Source organism: Dasypus novemcinctus, chromosome 23 (assembly GCF_030445035.2).
Source record: "Dasypus novemcinctus isolate mDasNov1 chromosome 23, mDasNov1.1.hap2, whole genome shotgun sequence".
Taxonomy (NCBI): domain Eukaryota; kingdom Metazoa; phylum Chordata; class Mammalia; order Cingulata; family Dasypodidae; genus Dasypus; species Dasypus novemcinctus.
Window position 1 is genome coordinate 68946778 of NC_080695.1, and position 19217 is coordinate 68965994.

The 19217-nt window shown below is 45.3% G+C and overlaps 1 protein-coding gene across 2 annotated transcripts in view; it reads right to left on the minus strand.

Moving 5' to 3' along the window:
- The window catches only part of DNAJA3 (DnaJ heat shock protein family (Hsp40) member A3), a 41725-nt gene that overhangs the window by 7779 nt on the left and 14729 nt on the right, over window positions 1–19217 (minus strand). For both annotated transcript variants that reach the window (XM_004452178.5, XM_004452177.4), the window contains exons 3-10: window positions 17331–17414; window positions 14989–15192; window positions 13389–13541; window positions 6881–7028; window positions 5706–5770; window positions 4063–4191; window positions 3124–3239; window positions 2247–2344 (exon numbers count right to left, since the gene is read on the minus strand). In XM_004452178.5, coding sequence (XP_004452235.1) covers window positions 2247–2344; window positions 3124–3239; window positions 4063–4191; window positions 5706–5770; window positions 6881–7028; window positions 13389–13541; window positions 14989–15192; window positions 17331–17414 — 997 coding nt within the window. The remainder of the gene's footprint in view (window positions 1–2246; window positions 2345–3123; window positions 3240–4062; window positions 4192–5705; window positions 5771–6880; window positions 7029–13388; window positions 13542–14988; window positions 15193–17330; window positions 17415–19217) is intronic.

The window sequence follows — 19217 nt, forward strand, 5'->3', positions numbered from 1 at the left end:
ATGCAGGGTTGGGGGGAAAAGCAGATGTCACTCAAGTAGTTGGATGTCTGCCTACCACATGGGAGGTCCCAGGTTTGATTCCCGGTGCCTCCTAAAGAAGACAAGCAAGACAGGGAGCTGATGCAATGGGCTGGCATGGCGTGCTGACACAATGAAGAGATACAACAAGCAGGCAGTAGAGGTGGCTCAAGCAATTAGGTACCTCTATTCCACATAGGCGGTCCCAGGTTCAGTTCCTGATGCCTCCTAAAAAGAAGATGAGCACACAAGGAACAGACACAGAGAGCAGACAACAAGCGCAAACAATGCAAGGGGGAGGTGGGGGCGGGCAAAGGGCAGCAGAAATAAATAAATAAAATCTTTCGAAACAAAACAAAAAAACTAGGCGGATGTGGCTCAAAAGGTTGAGTGCCTGCTTCCCACGTAAGAGGTCCCTGTGCCTCCTAAAAACAAACAAAAAAACAAAAAAAACAACTCAGGTGAGCTGATGTGGCTCAGTAGTTGAATGCTGGCTTCCCACATACAAGGTCTAGGGTTCAATTCCTGGCCCTGGCACCTCCAAAAAAAAACCTGCACTGGGAGCCAAATTTTCCATTGTACTACAACTCTGAAATGACAATGAAAGTAATTGGGGAAAAAACATAATTTGATATACCCGTTTTACCTAATAAGCTTTTCAGAAATGTATTAAATACATAGATTAAGAATAAACCACATGCAGCAAAATTCACATCATTTAAGATTTTAAAAGGAAAAACTGGCAAAGTATTCAGCACTCAGTAGGCTCCCAGTAAGTCTTGGTTGAATGAATGGCTCATCAGAGCAAGGAACCATGAAAAAAATGAGAGTTCTAAGGATATTCACAAACTAATCAACTTTCAACTGAAGCTATCAGAGAGGAGTTTAAAAAAATCAATCTGTGGCAGCTGATACCCAACTTTCAAACAATGAAAAATGCTCATATCCCTCTCAGGCCTTGATGTTTTCCAGGTGGGCAAGGAGGAGAGGCGAGCTGGTCACAGAACCCATCTCATGTGTTTGGTGACTGGAGGTGTTCTTGGGTTTCGGGAAGACAGGGAGTAAGGAGAAGCCAGAGGTGCACACTTAGAGCGACCTGGAATGTCAGGGTAGCCAGGTCTTTTTCAGTTCAAGAGACATGACAACAAAAAGAGAAAACTATTAAGGAAGTAATCATTCAGGACCTTATCAGGCAAAGACAGGGCTTGCAGCAGCTGCTTTTTCCCTGACGATTATGGCCCCTGGGATTCAACAGGTGCTCATAAATGCCCACACAAAGGAGGCTGCTGCTACTGGCAACACTCCCTCCCCACCCTCCCCCAGAGGTTTCTTGATCAAGCCCTCCACCACTCACCCCCAGCTCAAAACACCTGCTCTGAACTACCACACATAATCTAACGCTGCTGAAGCTCTAAGAACTTGAGAGAAGTATCCAGCCCAGAAAAAACAAAATGATACAACAAGGATGAAATACATCATACAACTGAAGCCAATTTTCACCACCAGACAGCCTGTCCTGAACCAACAGGCCTCCCAGTAAACGGGAAGGGCTGCCTCTGGAAGAGCTCCCGCCCACCGCCCACCGCCCACCAGAACAGGGCCTGTGATCACGACCTCTACTCCCAAAGCTTCTGCCTGCAAATCTTCTTGTACCACATCACTAATATTTAACTAGGCTCTATTGATAGGGCATGATGACATCTGAGCTAAGTAAATAAGGCATTTGTTCACTCCAGAGGAATTCAAAGTAAGACACACTGTAAAAACGCAGGCTTGGAGTCATGACATTTTTTTCTGCTATGATTGGTGCTGTTTACAAAACTCTCTGAAATCTTGGGTTAGAAACACGTAAATCTTTTCAGTGTATCTTTTCCTTAAGCTTTGATAGGAACTCTCCCGTGGGATGTGCCCAAGGTCACAGAGCAAGTGTCAGAACCAAGGATAGAACTCAGAGGACCAGCTAAGATGCACAGCTGTCATCCAGCAGGAAGCATTCTAGTGCCTCTTATCACACACATGAGCATAGACACCTGGAGAAAGGAAGAGATGCTTTTCCTCTATAAGCCAAGGCTACTGTTGTTCCTACCCTACAGCTCCTGTTTCACGGCCCGTTCAGGAGCTTCACGAAGACTCCCACCAAGCTTCTCTGAGTCTTCCATCCTCCAGGGATTTAGGGGACCCCATGTGCTACTTTCAAGTACTGGTGGCACTGCCCACGGACGCCTTACCAGTGCTGGTGTTGGTGAGGCCATTCACTGTCCCCTCCACGTCGGTCTCCTCCTCAGCATAGCTCAGGATCAGGCTCTGCTGCCGGCTCGTGAGTCTCCTGTGGACCAAGCAGAGCAAGATGATGCACAAGATGCAGATGCACCAGTGCTCACCGCACATGGGAGCCAGAAACATGTGCAAGCACCCACCCAAGCTCCAGGCCAGGAGCAGGCGAGGGCACCCAGGCTGAGCCAGTGAGCAGAACCCAAAAAGATGTGTCCTTCAAACTTACAGGAAGAAAATCTCCTAAATGCTCTAAGCTGGATGAAACAACTGCCACAGTGGCTATGCTAAATAGTTTTACAAGAAAAAAAAGTTGGTGTGTGAGAGAGAGAGAGGGGAGGAGAGAGAAAGAAAGAAGTAGGTACGAAATTATCCTCCCAAGCACGTGCCTTGCTCAGGGTGAGTGCCCCCAGCCCACTACCCTGACCTTCCTCTCAGAGGACGGAGGCATCGTGCACAGTGAGCTACTAATAGATCTGTCTCTCCTGCCAGACTTCGAGCTCCCTGAGAGCAAAAATAACATCAATAACACTCCTAATATGTCAACAGCAGCAAGAGCTCAGCCTTTTCTGTGTGTTATCTGTTTGATCCTAACCACTCAATGCGGTTGACGTTTTTTATGATGTCACTTGACGAACAGAGAGCTTAGGCAGGAAACCCTCTACTCAAAGGGAGAAGAAAGCAGCCAAAGCCAAAGGGTTTCCAACAGCAAAGCCACCACGGGACCTGAGCCGTCTGGTCTGGCATGATGCCCTCAAACACTGCCCTGAAGTGCTCAGCACAAGGCCCCGAGGGTGAGAGGGTAAGAGTGTGCAGAGCCCCCATGGCACTTACTTTGGAACCCTGATCTTGATGTGAATGTAGTGATCTCCATAGCCATAGCTGTTAATCCGGGGGATGCCTTTCCCACTCATCCGAATTCTCTGGTCTGTCTGAATCCCAGGGGGGATCTACACAGGAAGGAAATTTGTAGTTAATCTTGGTATCTAGTTGCCCAAATGGAAACGTTTTTACTATGGAATGACGGTCTTACAGTGACTCTTTGAAAAGAACTTTCACTCAGTTTTCCAGACCAAGCACCACATGGAAGTTAGGGTTCCTCCAAAGCAGACCTAAAATAGGGACCTGTGTACAGGCAGTTTTGGGGAGGTGGGCCCAAGAAGCAGAAGTGAGGGAGCACGGAGAGTGAGATATGGAAGAGGAAGAGCTCATCTAGGGGTGTGAGGCTCCCCACAACTAGGGCCCCAGAGAAGCAAAGAGTGGTTCCCAGAAGTGTCACCAGGAGGCTGAAGCAGGCCCTGGGGCAGAGTGCAAAAAGGAGCTGGACTATGAGATGGGATGAACTTGAGGTGGGAGATGGCAGCAGAGGCGAGTCTGAGCCCACAGAAGCTGTCCACTGAATGACCAAAATGTCAGGGACTGAGGGAAGGAGGCCCAGGGGCCTGGTTCAGTCATCAGGCAACGGGAGCAAAGAAGTGCAGAGGTCTCACGATAAGGAATTGCCTGTCTGCCTCACAGCTGGGGGACGGCACCTAAGACCCAACAAGAGCAGGGGAAAAGGCTGGCACCCAGGTGCTGCTGTGGAGCCCCAGGGCTTACGAGCCACACCCAGGAGCACTAAGACCTCACTGCCAAACCTGTTCTCCTTTCTGGGTGCCTTGACACGATGGCCGCCCCTAGGCTACAGACCACCGTCAGCCAGGCCCGTCCCAGAACCCAGAGCACAGAAGGGAGGCAGACACCCGTGCCCTGCAACCCAGCTGGTCCTCTCACCGTCACGCTGATTGTCTCATACAGGCCCTGGGCTCTGGCTGTGCCCCCGAGAATAGCTTGAGCAATGGAGATGAAGAGGTCGGAGTGGATGTCTGCACCATCTCTCCTGAACACGGGGCTCTTCTGCACCTGAAGCCAAGAGGAGACGATGGCCATCAGCCAGAGAAGGCGACGGGGGTCTGAGCTGCTCCCGAGCACCTGCCCCCCGTAGTGGGGGCCTGACACTTAAACCTGCTTCTAGGCTAGGGACCATAGTTCGTGGTGAAAGTCTCGTCATGTTCTTTCATGATCTGTAACAAATGTTCCACAACATAAGGTGCTGGTGGAGGGGTGACGTAGGGGAACTCTGCACATTATGCATCATTGTTTTGTATGCTCACAACTTCTCTAATAAAAAAAATTATTAAAAATATTAGTAGTTGCATTTAGAAAAAAAATTCTTTCTACTTAAGACCTACTAAATTATACTTATACTCACTAAAAGGTATAGAGGTATACAGATTAATGCACCTACAAAGGCAGAAGGGTTTAGCTTCTAGAGGGTCATTTGATACAAACTACTTTCAAGGCAGATTGACAGTGCTGGAATTTGACTTTATATATGCTATTTTTGTGTCTCAAGAACATTCTTTGCCCTCCAGGGATTTCTTCTCTTTCTCCTCTATTATTAATAGAAACAGAATCTTAATTCTCCACCAAACTTTACAGAGAATGGCTTCCAGCTTCTACCTTTACCCTTTGATTTCTAAGTGTAGGAAATTCACCCTTTACATTACTTTTGTTTTTATTTTAAATTATGAAATGTTTCATGTACATAAAAAAGGTAAACTAAATAATATGCAAACACTGGGTACTCACAACCCAGTTTAAGTAGTAAGACACTCTAAACACCGCCAAGGCCTCCTTGGTCCAACTGCAGCAGCCCTCCTCTCCACCCTGTAGTTCTCTCTCTCTTGAACTTGGTGCTTCTCACTCCTACAAGCACCTTTTCACTCTTACTACATATGTGCACCTTCCTAAACAGCAGATAATACTGTTCTGCATGTTTTGCAACTTCATCTAAATGGTGTCCTCCAACCTCTATGCCCTTGCTACCTGCCTGTCTTCACTCCGCCTCTGTGGGAGAGATATCTCCAGGTTGACATATGGCCCAGTTCATTCGTTTTGACTTTCCGTGGTGCACCCGGCCCCAGCTCAGCTCACTCAACCAGCCCTTTGCTAAAGGACAGGTGGACTGGAGTTCGTGGTCTGCTGTCTCGCCCAGGGCTGCCCTGCACATCCCTGAACCACCACTGAGTGCACTTGCCTGGGCTTTTCTCAAGTGCACATCTTGGCATGTAACTGTTGCAGAAGGCGAACACTTCTTTCACATTTCCACTCTCTTAGAAGACTAAGTATATAGTACAATACTTGACAGTACTTACTCTCCCTATCAACAACTTGGTACATGAAAATAAATAAAATAAATAAATAAACCTAAAAAAACAAAAACCACTTAAAGGTAGATACTGTTATTCTTGGAAAGACAAAATGGCAAGACAGGCTCCTGCAAAGCTCCTCTCTCACTCGAGCGAGAACCCAGGGCCACATCCTCTCAGAGGGAACAAGTACCCAACAGAAGCTGTGTACAACAGAGTACCTACCCGGAAGGTGATGAAAATCTCTCTCTTTCCTACAGGCATCCTGACAGTCTGGCCATCCTCCACTCCTGTAAGAACAAAAGTTCATAGAGAACAATTCTTTTTGGACCTCTCAAGGCATTTACTACCCCCAAGATCATTTATAACCCATGGGTTTCCTTGGTCATTCCTGCCTTTTATTGAGGAACAATGCAATTATCCAAGATGACAACAAGGATAACTTTCCAAAGGTGCAATGTGCAATAGTTGATAACCAAGCAAGAGCACCTTGCATTTATGCAAATTTACTGAGCATCTGCATCATGCCAGGCCCACACAGTGCCTCAGGGAGCTTACAGTTTGGCTGGGGAGACATATTAATGAGATGAAAACACTAATAAACGTGTAACTGCAAAATAAGACATGTTCTCAGAAGGAAAACAGAAAGGTGGAGAACTCCAGAGGAAGACATAATAAAGAGCGGGGAGGGAGGGTTCAAGACGGCCTCCCTGAGAAAGTGATACTTCAGCTGGCATCTCCAGGATAAACAAAGTTGCCCTCCTGAGAGGAAGGTGGAAGGCAGGTTTCATACACAGGGAGCAACAGATGCAAAGGCTCTGGTTTGGGCAGACTTTGGGACTCTACAAGGATCTGAAAGCAACTTGGTTAGGCAGCAGGGCAGGCAACAAGGGGAAGAATAAGAGGTGAGGAGGCTGGAGAGGCAAGCAGGGCCAGAGGAGGGCGCGGAGGCTTGAGCTTCACGGCGAGAGCAACAGGAAATCACTGAAGGGTCTTAAACAGGGCAAGGGACCACCTGTGGAAAGACCACCCAAGGAACCAGAGATGGGTAGGGAGAGGGGGTCTACAGGCTGCTTGGGGGAAGGGGAAGGTGGTGAAGGCCAGGGACGATGCTGGCCTTTGTGCACTGAAGAAGGGATCTGACAGAGGAGAGGAAATCATCTGGAGAGGAGCTCCCTCACCACGGTGAACTGCATCAGCCCATCGGGTCTCTTTCCCCCAACATCACACGTAAAGTGTAGATTTTAGAGATAAATGTGCAAAGAGAAAAATGCAATGAGATTCTAGCTCCTCCTCTACTCTACAGTGCGAGGACCTCCACGAGCGGAGAAATCACAGAGGCGCATGAGGACCCCAGCTCCCCCAGTCTTGCTGTAGGGGGCGCGAGCCTGAGAACCCACCAGCAGGCACTGGGACCACCACTTTCTTCTTCTGCTTGGCCTGTCCTGTCCCTCTGCACATCACACAGGGATTTGTGATGATGGAGCCTCGGCCGCCACATCTCCGACATGTGGAACGCATCACAAAAGGACCCGTGTTTATGGTTTCCTGATAAAAAGGAGATAAAACATGGTACCCTTAAGTGCTCAGGGAAATTCTGAGGGCCTCGGAGCCAGGACCACAAGGTATATGAGGGAATGTCTCATGAGTGATTCCTTCTTTATATGCATATGCCACTAAAAAGCACTGCCTAAAAACACAGATGTGGGCACTCAAACAGCTAAAGAATCTTCTGGTACACATCTACATCTGAATTCCAATACACCAGCAAATCACCAAGTTGACCAGATGAGACTGAAAAATGAAGTACTGTCTCTAAAGAAGTACCTGATAACCCCTGGGAGCTGAGCAATTACGTTTTAAAAAAGACTATTCCTCTGCTAATTTACAAAAGCAATAGGGAAAACACAGAAAAATGAAGAGGAAAATGACAACCGAATGCACTCCCACACCGAGAGCTGTAGTGCTGGTCATTCGTCAGGGGGCCTGCTCCAGGGAGAGTCCAGGCCACTCTGTCTCCGTAGGGTCCTGAGGAAAGTTTAGCTACCTCCACCACCACCACCCCGCCCTACCCCAGACACAGGGACCTGGAAGCCAAGAAGCAAGCAGCTCCTCTCAGGGATCCGTCACCCTGGTCTACTCCTCCCTCCCGCCCCCCACTCCCAAGTCCGCCCCTGCCAGGCAGCAAGCTGTGGAAGGCATCAAACACAGCTGCAGGTCAGAGGGGCTCGGGCTCTCTTCATGGCTACTCTGTTGAAAATGGACTGGAAGGAGATGGCAGACAAAGACTGACTGTGAGCCGAGAGGCAACTCGGACAGCACTCCAGGTGACAGGTGAGGCCAGACTGATACACTTCTCTAAGATTCCTCCTGCTTGGAATATCTTCTCCCTTTCTCTCTCCCAGCAACACCCCACACCCTACCCTGCATCCTTCATAAGCCTGCTCATTTGCATTGCCTCTTCTGTTCAGTCTCAACTAGTTTTTCTAAGGCTGTTAGTCTTTTTCTCATCAATCTGAAGGAGTTCTTTACAGACAGGAATACTAATCCTATATCAAATGCGCTGCAAATATTTTTTCCAGTTTTAAACATTACATCTTGAGAGAAATACACATTGGCCTTACTGTCTACCTCAGCTCAATATTCACTTTAGGAATGGTAAAAAAAAAAAAAGTTACAGCAATTCAGAGCCTTGGAGAAAGGACCCTGGGTGTGAGAGAGGATTGGGACTAGCAGGAAAGAAAACCTAATATCAAGTGGTGCAAGTAGCCTCACTCATAAAACTATGCAGCGCAGTCACAGTAATCTTGCTCTTCTCCAAGACCGCCCCCTAGAGGAACACAACCTCAATTTCATACGCTCTAAGCTTCAAATGATCCTTTTATCAATGGGAGTATTCACAGGTAAATTGTAGTAACTTGGGATGTACCCATTAGTGGACTATTATTCAGTTATTAAAAACAGTATTTAGGGAAACGGACTTGGCCCAGTGGTTAGGGCGTCCGTCTACCACATGGGAGGTCCACGGTTCAAACCCCAGGCCTCCCTGACCCGTGTGGAGCTGGCCCATGTGCAGTGCTGATGGGCACAAGGAGTGCCAGGCCACGCAGGGGTGTCCCCACGTAGGGAAGCCCCACGCGCAAGGAGTGCGCCCCGTAAGGAGAGTCGCCCAGCGCGAAAGAAAGTGCAGCCTGCCCAGGAATGGTGCCACCCACACTTCCCGTGCGGCTGACGACAACAGAAACAGACAAAAGAAACAAGACGCAGCAAATAGACACAGAGAACAGACAACCAGGGGAGGGGGGGGAATTAAATAAATAAATAAATCTTAAAAAACAAACAAACAACAAAACAGTATTTAGGGGAAGCGGATGTGACTCAACAGATAGAGCGTCTGCCTACCATACAGGAGGTCCAAGGATTCGATACCCAGGGTCTCTTCGCTCCTGTGGTGAGCTGGCCTACATGCAGTGCTGCTGTGCACAAGGAGTGCTGGCCCATGCAGGAATGCCCCTGCGTAAGGGTGCCCCCCGCGCAAGGAGTGGCCCCTGCCCAAGGACAGCCATCCTGCATGAAACTGCAGCCTGCCCAGGAGTGGTACCACATACACAGAGAGCTAATGCAGCAAGATGATGCAACAAAAAGAGACACAGATCCCCAGTGCTGCCGAATGAGAATACAAGTGGACACAGAAGAACACACAGTGAATGAACACAGAGAATAGACAACGGGGGTAGGAAAGAGAAATAAATAAATCTTAAATAAATAAATAAAGCTGAACTGGACTGTTCAAAACAAACAAACAAAAAAAAGCAATATTTAAAAATATCCAAAGACTTAGGAAAATTCTTACATTAAAATAATTACGTGAAAAGAAAAAACTCTATGTATGATTCTCGACTCTGTTGAAAATTATGTACACACAGCCAAAATCATATACAACATAAAAAGACAAACTAGGAAAAACACAACTCAAATTCGTGAAAAAGAGCTAGTTTACTTAATTTATAAAAAGCTTCTACAAATGAATAAGAAAAAGACCAATCACCCAATAAAAAGGACAAAAGATATGAATCCAATTCACAAGAGAAACTCTCACAGCTTAGAAAAGATGTTCAACTTCACACATAATAGTTACTTGCACATGCAAGAAATATGGAAATGACAAAAGGTATTTATTGTCTATAATAGTAAAAGATGGGATCAACCTAAGTGTCAGTCGAGAGGGGCCTGGCCCAATTATGATACATTCATATACAGAAATACTATAGCAGCCATTAAAAACATTGGGACAGCTTGATATGCAGAGTATTTCTAAAATGTATTGAGAAATGGAAACAAAACAAAAAACAAGGTATGAAACAGCATCAACTGTGTTCTACCTTTAGTATTAAAAAACACACATGCTTGTGCACGCAAGCACAGGACCCCCATCCAGAAGGCTCCCCAATAAACTACTACTAGAGGCTGTCTCTGGAAAATGGAACTCAATGGCTAAAAGTCAAGAAGGGGAGACAATTTGGACCCACTGAATATTTAATGACTTGCGTGTCATTAAATTAACTATTCCAAAAAAGAGCTATTAAAAAAAAGACAACTGGCAGGAAACACACTAAAATGCTAACAGTAGTGGGATTATCAAAGATTATTGTTTCAGTTTTTTAAGCTCTTCTTAAGAACAACTTTCCCACTAACACAGACACATTTAAAGAGGGGTGGTAGAAAGGTTCCCTGCTCCTTTAAAAAGAAACCATCTAAAGGGAAAACAAACATAACTGAGAAAAACCGAACTGTGTTTCAAATAAATACTGTAATCACAGTGAAGGGTAAAAAAAGGAACTGACCCAATTAACTTCTGAACACAGTATTTCGACTACATAATCGCAATCCCAAGGTAAAAAGAACTCTACAAATACTGAAGGCCGGTAAGTAGGACATTTTTGCAGTGGTATGCTTAAACAATTCTGAAACTATGTCTTTTTGTGTTCTAGGATTGAGAAAAATTAGTAAATACATTGAGATAGAGTCAAATTTCTGTTAGAGAAAAAAGTTATAAATATGGTCATGGTATAAATATGGTCAGGTAGAAGACTAGAATGAATCTTATAGCACTGGACTAGAATTGGATGTTTCAGGATGAACTCATACATACAGGTATGTGAGTTTCTCTATCTACACCTTTATATGTGAATAGATAAGACATGGAAAGAGATGTAGAAATGTGCTATGTGTTTATACTTGTGTAACACACATACACACGTTTTTCCCCCGGCTCAGTCTGCTGTGAGAGTGTAGAAGCAATACTACTCCCTACCCGTGAGCACACCTAGGGCACAGGTCTTCGTTTCTAAGTACCATTCAACACTAATAGGAACCAGGGCTCCTTGGAGAAATGGCTGGTTCCAGGGCTGTGGCAGGAAAAGAACAAGTTAGTCTAGAACATCTTGTTGAGAGAGAAAGTAAGGAAATGCTGAAAAAATGGTGGGAACATATCGAAAGGACAGAGGAGCCAGACTGAAAGGACTTTTGGACAAACCAGAGACAATTTGAACATAAAAGTAAGTAATAATGATTATAACAGTGCATAAAATAAGAATCCATGGGTTCGTACTGACATAAATGGATAAAAAAATGGGAATAAGGGAAACTTTATTCCAACTAATAAATGTGTAAGAGATGTTAGAATTAGAAAATCATCATTGTGCAATCATCAAAGTAATAACTGACTTAAGCTTCTTGCTCAATGGATGCTAAAACTCGTGGGTGAAAGTTTGATGAGGAAAGGACATTAGTATAATCTCAAGGTATCTCCAAACAAATTACTCATTAATTTCAAAGGGGAAAAACAGTAACTTTATAGTAGAGAATCCTGGAGGGCACTACCTTAATCATATGAAAATGATCAAATTGCACACCACCATGTGACCTCCCTACACATGCCTCTTCTGCCACATTTACTGAACCTGTGGTTGGTGCTGGGGTTGGTGTATGATCAGGAGACTTGAATCTCTGAACTGTCATGTGCCAGCCTGGTCCTGAGCCTCGGCAGAGTTGTAACTCCTACCTACTCTTTGGTTTGTTGGACTTACCCAGGTCAGCTAACAGGGAGGTGAAGATGGTCAACCACCACACCAGGGAACCAAGAGTCTACAACTGAAAGCAGGAGAATCCCATCCATCAGCCATGTGGGATCTAAGCCCCCTCTCAATTTAGAGGCGGAGTGGACATCGCCAACCCAGGGTTCTCAGGATGGAGGAATAAAATATGGATTAGAGTGGACTTACTGATACCGTACTATAGAATTATTGTGACTCTAGCAATGGAAGAAAGTATATCACTGATATGGAGACAGTGGCCATGGGAGTTGCTAAGGGCAGGGAGAGGAAAGAAGTGTGATACGGGGGGGGCATTTTCAGGACCTGGAGTTGTCCTAAATAACACTGCAGGGACAGATGCTATTTAATTCCCCCCCCTCCCCCGGTTGTCTGTTCTTTGTGTCTATTTGCTGCGCCTTGTTTCTTTGTCCGCTTCTGTTGTCGTCAGCTGTCGTCAGCGGCAGGAAGTGTGTGGGGTGCCATTCCTGGGCAGGCTGCACTTTCTTTCGCGCTGGGCGGCTCTCCTTACGGGGCGCACTCCTTGCGCGTGGGGCTCCCCCACGCAGGGACACCCTTGCGTGGCACGGCACTCCTTGCGCGCATCAGCACTGCGCATGGGCCAGCTCCACACGGGTCAAGGAGGCCCGGGATTTGAACTGCGGTCCTCCCATGTGGTAGACGGACGCCCTAACCACTGGGCCAAGTCCGTTTCCCTCATATTTTTTAATGTAACATTTTGTGTGATCTATGTATCTTAAAAAAAAAAAAAGATAAAAAAATTTAACACCACCAATAACTGGACCAACTAACATCTTATGACTTATGGTATGATGCACTGTAAGGACACAGCAGCACTTCCTATGGTATTTCTGCCAAAACTGAATATCAGGAGAAAACATCAAATAAATCCAAACTGAGGGTCATTCTGCAAAATAACTGGTCCATGATATTCAAAAATGTCAAGGTCATGAAAGAAAAAAAAAACGCTGAGAAACTATCTTGGATTAAAGGAGTCTAAAGAGATGATAAGAAAATGTCCCTCCCTACATGAATAAATTACTGGTCTAATTAAAATAAATAAAGAGATGATAAGCAAATGCAATGCCTACCCCTAGATTGGATAAAGGACTGAGGGGTGGGGGGACACTATAAATGACATTATAAGACAACTGAATTTGAATAAGGACAAATAGTGTTACTGTATCAATAGTAAAGGTCATGATTCTGACAACTGTACTGTGCTCATGTGTTCTGAGAAAATAGCCATTGATATATTTAGGAATAAAGAGACAATGTTTGCATCTTGCTCTCAAATGGTTCTGGGGGTGGGCAAAAACATAGATACACACAACATGTAAATATACATGCAGAGAAGAGAGAATAAGTGAAAAGTAAGAAAAAACTCTCTATATGACCAGAAATGACAAGCAAATGAGTAAAAGATTTCAGAGAGTGTTCTATACTATTCTGTAAATTTGAGTTATATCAAAATAAAAAGTTACCAGAAAGGAAAAAGGAGATTAGAGAATATTTCAAGCAAAATTTAAGTCTTTTCCCTGCCTGCAAATTACCAAAATATCCCAAAGTATATTTTCAGAAGACAGTTTAGTTCCCTTGTTCAGTCTGTACTGCCTACTTAATAAGGACAGAGTTCTCCTGTAAAAATGCAAAAGGTTCCAGAAAAAGTCCCCCTTAATTATAGCCTCCCTAAACCCATGAAACTGCCTGAATAAAAACCGCCAGGAGCACAGGAAAAGGGGAGGTGGGGAGAAGCCTGGATGGGCAATGAGGGGCACTGGAGCTGAGCCCTTACCATTCCAGAGCCGCTGCAGTAGTGGCAGTGCTGCGCTGTGGTGCCAGGCTCATTCCCTCGGCCGTCGCACCGCTCACAGGTGTCAGTGACGTTCACTGTGAACTCCTTGTTGACTCCCTTGGCTGCTTGATTGAATGTCAACTCCATGATATACTAAAGAGATCAAGGGACAGGCCTGTTATCTTTCTTTCCACAATGACCAAAGTGATGCTCTGCTTTTAAAAGCAAAGGAGGGAATGTGGTTAATGCCACTGACTTGCATATGTGACAGTGGCTAGCATGGGAAAACGTACGTGGTATAAACGTTACCGCAACAAAAACGTAAAACAGAAACATACCCATGGAACTGTACAACACAAAGAGTGAAGCCTAATTTAAACTATGGACTTTCGTTAATAAAATAACTCAAATGATATTTGGTTCATCAATTGTAACAAAGGTACCACACGAATGAAAAATGTTAATAATAGGGAAAACTGTGAAGAAGGGTACAGTATATGGGAACTCTACTTTGTACAGAATTTTTCTATAAATCTAAAACTGCTCTAAAAATTAAAACAAAAACGTAAAGGGGGCACTGGTCAGCATTATTTAATTATTCGTATGTACTCTGCCAAGTAAGAATGGGTAGGACTCACTGAACTGATTCTGCCCCAGTCCTTGAGATTTTTGATAACATCTCAATGTAAGTGAAAATATACTTTTGAAAAACCTGAAATGTGCAAGGCATTTACAAACATTTTTGAATGATACACAATCATAACTTCAAGTCGTAAAATACTCTCTCTTTCCTTTATTTTTCTTTTCTTTTTTTTTTTAAAGATTAATTTATTTCTCTCCCCTTCCCCCACCCCCCCAGTTGTCTGCTCTCTGTGTCCATTCACTGTGTGTTCTTCTGTGTCCTCTTGCATTCTCGTCAGCAGCACCGGGAATCTGTGTCTCTTTTTTGTTGCGTCATCTTGCTGCGTCAGCTCTCCATGTGTGCGGTGCCGCTCCTGGACAGGCTGCACTTTCTTTCGCGCTGGGCAGCTCTCCTTACGGGGTGCACTCCTTTCATATGGGGCTCCCCTACACGGGGGCACCCCTGCATAGCACGGCACTCCTTGCGCGCATCAGCGCTGCACATGGGCCAGCTCCACATGGGTCAAGGAGGCCCAGTGTTTAAACTGTGGACCTCCCATGTGGTAGGCAGATGCCCTATCTATTGGGCCAAGTTCGCTTCCCTTCTTTATTTTTCTTAATTTTCCCTTCTTTCTTGAACCCTCCCAATGTCACTGAGAAATAAATATGGAAGAGGCAGGACTGGCAGGTCTCCCTATGAAACTGAGCTCTCCTGGAATAATGTAGCAGACTCTGGGTAAAATACTCTTACCTTAACTAAGAACTCTGGAAGCCTAATTGATCAAGCAATTTTAAGAATATAGTAAAAAACAGAAGTACTATTATTTTTCCATAAAATTTTTCAAATGTTGGAATTATTTTCTACACAAATGTCTGCCTGAAGATCATTCCATTTAAGCCGCTATGATTTTTATTTGAGATTCTGTTTTCATCACACATAGCCTAAAATTCAAACAGTTCTTTAAAATGAGAGACTTACCTCCTGGGGTTGATCAAACATACTCTGGAAATCTCCAAAAGATGATGATGATGAGAACTCCCCAAAGATCTTCCTGAAGAGCTCCTCAGGGTCAACAGTGGGGCCCCCCCTCCAGTAGCTGTGCCCGGAGCTGCCAGCCCCAGGGTCAAAGCCAGCAGAGCCGTAGGCATCGTACTGCTTTCTCTTCACTTCATCACTCAGCACCTATCAGAGGAAAGGCAGAGGAAAGGGCCACATGCTTTCCTCATTCTCCCAAGGTACATAAATGCAGAGTCACCATAGGGCCACATGCTTTTCTCATTCTCCCAAGGTACATAAATGCAGAGTCACATAGGGCCACATGCTTTCCTCATTCTCCCAAGGTACATAAATGCAGAGTCACCATTCACATTTCCTAAGTGACTACTGTGTGCAGATATACTACATGAGGTTCTTTGAAATGGGGTGGGACTGTGAGCGTAGCACCTAGAAAAGGATAGAAGACAGAGACGACTGTGCTGACGTCTGTGTAGGACCTGGAAGTACTTCTAAAAATGTAACGGAAGCCACCTTTGGGGTTGCCTTTGCGGTAAAAACGTCTGCACTTCCTTCAAGGACAGCACAGGCACCCTGTACTTCTCACTGACCCACATCTGCCAATCGGCTCAGAAGACCCTGCCTGGTAGGGAGTTTATGCTGTGCAGCCTCTGCCCTTCATCAGCCGGTCTTCCAGAAGCCAGGACAAATGAGCTGCAGGGGGAAGTGGCGGCGGCAGCAAGGGGCAGAGCAGGGGGAAGTGGCGGCGGCAGCAAGGTGCAGAGCAGGGGGAAGTGGCGGCAGCAGCAAGGGGCAGAGGCACAGCCTGGCCTCTGTGCAAGTGTCCTGAAGACCTTACTCACCAAGGCTGCTGCAGGCCCATGCACCACAATAGCAGGGCCCCCCAGGGAGAGGTGCTGGGAGGGGTATGGAAGAAACCCCTTGGCCCTTGGCATCTCTTTTATCTCTTTGCTTTTACCTTTTTTTGTTTGTTTTGTTTTGCTTTTTATTAACAGGGAAATGGAGGCACAAGGAAAGGATGGCTTCTGGAGAAACACAAAGTCAAAAGATGGAAGAAAAGAGACAGAGAGACAACAGTATAGCTGGGACATAGGAAGGCATCAGCCACACTGGAGAGAAGTTGGAATAAAGTCTATTTTATTCACACCACAAAGTAAAAAGGCACTATCTTGGAGATCAAATAGAAAAGAATATCCCTCATTCATGGGAAAAACAGAAAAGGGCTCCTCTGCCTAGGATCAGAGGAGGAAAGGAAGCAGGCTGGCCAGAGAACGGACTGGGCCTCAGGTGCTTCGGGTACCCAGCAGAGCCACAGAGAAAGCAGGTCTGCTGGGAAAGGAGGTGGCAGCCTTGAGAGGAGGAAATGGGACAGAAGCCCCTGTGTTCTTGGTGGCTTGTACTTCCTTTCAAGCCCTTCCCCAGGAATTACTGCTCTTGGATTATTCTATTTTAATCATCCCCGCCCCCCCCCCCCCATTAAAAATAAATCTTAAGTTCTAGAGAAGCAGGCTCTAAGAGTTATGCTATCAACTAGTTTGATAAATAAAACAGTATTATCTAAAAAACACACTGGCAAACACACCTTTCCTTAGATATAATTGGCAGGGAGAAAGGAACATCTGTTCAGTTAACAGGTACAGAGTTAAGGCTGTTTTCCTAGGTAGGTGTATATTCCTGGGGACATATGTTATCCTATACATCCTGACTCCCTTCAGAATGGGAAAAGTCTGGGAGGAAGATCCGTTTTCCAATAATACTGGAATTGCTTATGAGTTGCTTTATAGGTGTATGGCTTTGTCTCTCTGATCACATTTTAAATTCTTCAGGACAGTGATGGTCTTCTACTTTTATAATACCCACCAACCCTAACAGACAGCAATCACCAAGCAGGGGCTTATCAAATAAGGGATGAAGTCATTGATCCAAGTAAGTAGCAGGTGCTGGGACCCCATATGCCAGGAGTTTCCAAACTGACTACAGGTCCAAATTACCAGGGGGTTTATTTAACAGGTTACTAGATCCTGTTTGTTGAGATTCCAAGTTAGTATAGCTGGAGTGAGAACTGGGAATCTTTTTTTTTATTATTTATTTTTTAAAATCAAGGTGATTTTCTTTATTTTTTGTTTCCTTTTTGGGTTTTTTTGCTTTTTTTTTTTCAAGGTGATTTGAAAAAGGGAAAAGGGCTCCTCCACGTAAGATCAGAGGAGGACACAGCTTTCACACGGGACCTACGGGCTGCCTGTCCTGTATCCGGAATCACGCACCTAGTTACGTGACAGTAGCTGCACACCTGCCACTCACGTTACCTCATAGGCTTCTGCGAGCTGGGAGAACTTCTCCTTGGCTTTGGGATCATCCTTATTTGTGTCTGGGTGGTATTTCTTGGCAAGCTAGGGAGAAAAATGATGAATTATCATGGATGCAAGACACTTGCTCAAAAACTTTAAAATAAACAGTCTCTTCAAATCTGAGGTAGAAACACATTTTTTCAACCACAAGACTTTGTAATGTTTGGCTTCTGAACAAGGTAAATGTATATCTAATCAAAAACCAGGTTTACTGATTAAAAAAGTAAATAAAATCTCACTTGGCTGCCCAGTGCACACGAGAACAGCTCTAAATGAACATTACCTCTGGCTGTGGTTTGCTGTTTGCTGCAGCCACTGATGAGTGCCCAGTCTATAGCCTACTGTCTGTCCGTTACATAAGGGCAAAGGAGGGTGACAGAATCCTAAAGCTGAAAGTGACTCAAGGAGCCCTCCAACTCCATCACTGCCAGCCACTGGCTGGCCAGCCTTGGCTGACGGGTTAACGTAGGGTTTTTGTTTTTTTTTTTAGGTACTGGGACTGGGGATTGGACCTGAGACCTTGGATTGTACCCAGGACCTCATATGCAGGAGGCCAGTCCTCAACCACTAAGCTACATCAGCTCCTGAGTTGGCTCCCTCATCTGTTTTGTTCATTGTTTTGCTCATTTTCTGCTGTATTTTGTTTTCTTTACAAGGTATGAGGAACTGAACCTGGGACCACCAATGTGGGTGGCGGGCACTCAAGTGCTTGAGCCACATCCATTCCCATGTAGGAAGTTTTTAAAAGCACAGCCCCTGACGTCAGATTGCCCAGATCTATCATTTGCTAACAGCCAGCACGTAACTAAACTTCTGTAAGCCGCAGCTTTCTAATCTGTAAAATGGCAATAATAAGTACCTAGTTGCAAGAATAAAATGAAATAACAGATAAGGACTTTAGCACCAGGTGTGGCACAGTAACACCTGATGGCAGCTATTATTAGGACACAGTAGGCAGCATAAGGACATATTCAGGAGGAGGAACCTGTAGCAGTCTGATTTTATTTATGAATCCCAAAAAAAGAGAAAAATTATGTTTGTAAACTACTCTGTTCCTCTGATGTGATACCCTTTGGTTGTATTAAATTCAAAGGTTTTACATTTACTTGATAAAAGATTAGGGCTTTGATTTGACCATATCAGTAGAGCATAACTCAGGGTTGAGTCCCCACCTCTTGGTGGGCTGATATAAACAGACACACAGAAGAGAAGAGAGCTTGGTCATTTCAGTCCTGCCATGTGACAGAAAAGAGGAGGCTCAAACAGCTAAAGTCCCAGGAAAAGAGACGAGCCCTATGCCAACCTGCAGCTGAGATTGAAAGAAGCTGGGTCCACAGAGCCTTAAGAGGAAGAAAGGAGGAGACAGGCAGAGATCATCCACCATCTTGCTTCAACACGTGACAAGAGGCTTTGGTGGGAAAGCAGCCTTGAGGTGGACTCTTTAGGGTCTTGTGAAGCTGGGCTAGTGAGATAGGGAATCAATAGATGGATCTGGAACCTGGTAAAGTGTCCACGGGGACATCAATAACCCCAAGATGGCTGCCAGAAGACACCCCCCACACACAAGATTCTGCCATTCAGAACAAGATTTGCTCTGGAAGCCAGGAGAAGCCCCAGATATTCCCCAAGGACTTTATAAATTGGGTCCTCCTGGGGGACTGATGGGTAATCAATCAAAACAGCATAACAGCTGGAACTCCCCCACTGCCATTAGCAAAGGGGCGGAATAATTAATGGTTTAAAAAGCAAGTGCCAAGCTCTTTGCTCTCTTGCCTTTGCCCTGTCCTAGAGCCAGTTCCAGTGCCAGTCCTGCCCTGTTCCTTCCTTCTGTGCCCTGCTCTCGCC